We start from the raw sequence: 4,396 nt of genomic DNA on the forward strand, positions 1-4,396 counted from the left end.
AACTGACACGAACTGTCAAATTGAACGAGCGTAACCATAGTTTCTCAATATACAGGGTGTCCCAGGCTGAGCGTGCATTAGAAGTTTCTAGAGAACTATAAGATCTAGATCGGAGATTTTTTTCCACATCATTGTTTCACAATGAGATCTATCGATTAAAAATATTTTCAATATGGCAGCCCTTCTGGAAATACCAGAGGTTGACAGCAACTCACTTATTCTAAATAAGTACCCCCATTGTTATTACATATTTAAATTCTCTGTAAAATTTTATCAATTTTGATATCAAACACTATATTATACTTAACATTAACCGTTTTTGATAAAAAAAAATATTTAAAGTTTTTGGAGGAAAAAACTGCCTGTCAAAAAATTTGTATAGCCTAAACGTCAAATTTAGTGATTACCACAGCCACTGTGACATAAAGAGAAGGCATGTGGCTCTCTATTTCAAAAATGCATCATTGTGTTGCAAAAAATACCCGACCTAGATATTGTAGGTCTCTAGAAACTTCGAAAGCACGCTCAGCCTGGGACACCCTGTATAATTACATACTTAATTATTACCCTTGTATATATATTAAACAAGGGTATTATTTTTAAATCTTTTTATATGATTTGGAACGTTTGAAATTGTTTAAAAAAATATTTGTGACGTTTGAAAAAAACAGCATGTTCGATTCGGAGTAAAAATAACTTTTTGTGACTCGTCTGTATTTTCTCGTCCGTCAAACGTACAGCATCGCCACAAAATATGTCATTTTTACTCCTAATAAGACAATACACTATTTTTTCTGGTAAAATTTTAGTATGACATCATGGGATGTGGCTAAGCTGACTGTAAGACTCGGAGACCACAATATCAAGACTAACTCAGAAGTTAATCACATAGAAAAACGAGTTAAACGAGTTGTGAGACACAGGGGATTTGATTCCAGAACGCTGTACAACGATATATCTATATTGACTTTGGACAGTCCAGTCCAATTTTCGAATGTGATCAGACCAATTTGCTTGCCCTCAGCAGGCGGTAGGGATCTGGCAGGATCTACAGGAACCGTCATTGGATGGGGCAGTATTAGGGAAAGTTTGTATTATTATGTCTGGATATACAGGGTGTTCCTTAATGACATGCTAGTATTTAAGGAGGTGATTCTTGGATCTATCCTAAGAAAAAAATGACAATTGCAGAAATGATTTCTACACATCAGTCACTGCGTCAGATTTTCAGCGATTTTAACCTGAAATAAACTGATTTTAATTTTTTTAAGCAAAAACCTCAGACGAAAAAAAATCAGGAGATAAAAAATGTTTCAAGTCAGAGTCAGTGTGTATCACCACAGATTATACAGATTATAATCTTTGTTTTTTCTTTATTGTTTTTCGTGGTTCCAATTTTCGGAATCGGGCACTAGTTAGATTACTAGTTTGCGCACATAGCACGCCCACTTATGGCCTCTAAAACTGTGCCCAGCGCCTGACCGGCACAGTTATTAGAGAGATATCTCAAAACCGAATAGCGTCATGCAGTATTTACGCGTACCTTATCATGGTTACGACACAGGTTACGATATGCGCGAGTCAATTTTTAACGCAACGCCCGCTAAATAATGTTTAAAAATTGCTTAAATGGGCATGTGCGGGTATTTGACAACCGGGGCCGGCCGGCGAGATCTGAAGAAGAAGAGAGTGAAAAGAAATGAAAAGAGTTAATACCTAATACCACCTCACGTAAAGGAGAATATAATATAAATAACACCTGGCCTTATTAACGTCCATGCACGCTATTCGGTTTAGCGATATCTCTCTATTACGCTATTTATTGTTATTTTACGCGAGTTTATTTTTGCGCACAGGAAATTTTACTCGTTTGCACATCGTCATAAAAAACAATTTTCGTACCACGAATTAGGGATAAGATTTCTATCTGTATACATATAGTATACTTAATCTGTGGTATCACTTTTTCTTCAAAAATATTCAATAAAAAACCCGTATGGATGACACTGGTTGAAATAAATAATATTCTTTGTACACTGAAAAAGTAGTATTTTGATAAATAAAAGAAGTGTATCAAGTTTCATAAATATATCTACAGGGGGCGTCTCGAAAGTGGCTCACCCCTATAACTTTTTATTTTTTGAGATAAATAAACGAGATTTGGTAAGTTAGTATATGACATAAATTAGGATTCATTGACGTATTCAATTGTTTTTGGTCACTTCGTGTTTCACCGGAAATGACTACAACGTTTGATTTTTAAATGGCACTCTTGGTATTTTTTTACTTTATTCGATAGAAAATGACATTCTGAATAGAATGACTTATCATATGTCAACTTTTGACATTCTCGTTTAATAAAAATTTTTATTTTAAAATTCAATCTAGAGTGCTATGTTAAAAACATTAATTCTTAATCAAGGAGCCTTGGAAAAATAGATTTGATCATCTAATGTTTTTAGTGTCTTATCCTGGCCAGTTAGAAAATGCTCAAATCGTATTTTTAATCATATCTCAATTTTTTCAAATTAAACGAAAGTAGCTAATTAGCACATTTGGAAAAAAGCAGTTTTTTACGTATAATTTGATACCACACACTTACGTCCTTACGAACCGCAAGTTATAATTTCAAATAAACCATATGCGAAAATGTCAAAAGTTGACATACGATATGTCATTTTATTTAGAGTCTTATTTTCTATCGAATAAAGTAAAAAAAACCGATAGTGTGCCATTTAAAAATCAAAAGTTGTAGCCATTTCCGGTGAAACAGGAAGTGATCGAAAACCATTGAATACGGCAATCAATCTTAATTTATGTCACATACTAACATACCAAATCTCGTTTTTTAACTGAAAAAATAAAAAAACTTATAGGGGTGAGCTACTTTTGAGACGCACCCGGTATAGTAAAATCGGAGTTATTATGAAAAAGAGTTTTTTTAAAAAAGTTTATCATCCTGTATCTCAGAAAATAAGATGTTTTGGACATGCATGCATTTATGAAGTTTTTCTCTTAGACTAGGTCTAAGAATCACCCCCTTAAATATTAACATGACATTAAAGAACACCCTGTAAATACTATTCTCTAATATTTTATATAATATTTTAGGCGGTCCACAACCAGCCGTATTACAAGAAGTAAACATCCCAATCTGGTCAAATAGGGATTGTAAACAAAAGTATGGTGCTGCCGCCCCTGGAGGGATTGTTGAGCACATGGTGTGTGCCGGGCAAGCAAATAGGGACTCCTGCAGCGTAATATTTGGAAAAAATATAGAAAAATATTGTAAATATAATGATAAAAATTATAGGGTGACAGTGGAGGTCCGCTAATGGTCAATCATGGTAAATGGACGCAAATTGGCATAGTGTCTTGGGGCATTGGATGCGGAAAAGGGCAATATCCTGGAGTATATACGAGGGTCCAGTCATTCCTGCCATGGATAATGAAGAATTTAAATAAGTGAAGTTTGGGGCGGTTTTGTGACATAAAATTTATTTATATTATTGTATAGAATCCGAAAAAAAATGAATAATGCCATAATAAAAATTACTTTAAAAGAAGTTCTTTCTGTTTCTTCCTGGCATTTAATAAGAAACGACTCTATTCTCTAAATTTGAAACCAGGTCACCCCTGTACCATTAATTCTCTTACAAAGCTAGTAAATCTGAGTCTTTAAAGCGCTTTATAGAGGGTGGTCCGAACTGTATTCCGGAAACTTCGGCAGCATATTCTGCATTACAGTTGAGAAAAAAACACTTTTACACTGGACGCGCGTTTCGCTTTGATTATAAACTTTAGTTTATAATCATCTGCTGATGATGCTAACATGGTTAGCGAAACGCGCCTCCAGTGTAAAAGTAAAAGTGTTTTGGTGTATTGTGGTGATTTAGTGCTTTATTTTGCAGCATATTCTGCAGATAAAAATAAGTAAAAAAGTTCGTATAAATGTATGTCCTAAAATGCTTAGTTTCGGAGATACAGGGTGTAGAAGTTTCATTTTTATTTCGATTTTTTCCAAATAATTTATGAAGTGACGTCAATATTTGGATGAAAATTCGTGTCTGGAAGTTTTTTGACATGAGAAATTTGATTCTGACGTTAATATGACTCTTACTTGTAGGGGTCGCCACCTACATATTTTTTTACCCGTTTGAAGACTAATAACTTTCCGTCCGTACCTGTATAAAATTGCTGAATAAAAAATATACATTTACGACGTTTTTTACGTCAAAAAGGTATCTTGGTAAAAGTCGTTACGAGTAATGGTTCTCGAGATATTTGGAATCGAAATTATCAATACCTGTCATCACTGACATAAATTACTTATTGGCTAAATAGTTATTAGACTGAAATCATAAATTTGAAATGATTTAACAAAAACTGTTTTATC

General features: G+C 33.8%; 1 protein-coding gene across 1 annotated transcript; it reads left to right on the forward strand.

The window, feature by feature from the left end:
* The first annotated feature begins 704 nt into the window (after window positions 1-704).
* Window positions 705-3,538, forward strand: LOC115886144 (proclotting enzyme-like). The gene is made up of 3 exons (XM_030905222.1): window positions 705-1,087; window positions 3,112-3,257; window positions 3,314-3,538. Exons 1-3 carry the CDS (start codon window positions 811-813, stop codon window positions 3,467-3,469), a joined length of 579 nt encoding a protein of 192 aa, XP_030761082.1. The 5' UTR covers window positions 705-810; the 3' UTR covers window positions 3,470-3,538.
* Window positions 3,539-4,396: the final 858 nt, after the last annotated feature.

Source organism: Sitophilus oryzae, unplaced genomic scaffold (genome assembly GCF_002938485.1).
Source record: "Sitophilus oryzae breed Bouriz unplaced genomic scaffold, Soryzae_2.0 scaffold_1124_pilon_pilon, whole genome shotgun sequence".
In the NCBI taxonomy this organism is placed as follows: domain Eukaryota; kingdom Metazoa; phylum Arthropoda; class Insecta; order Coleoptera; family Curculionidae; genus Sitophilus; species Sitophilus oryzae.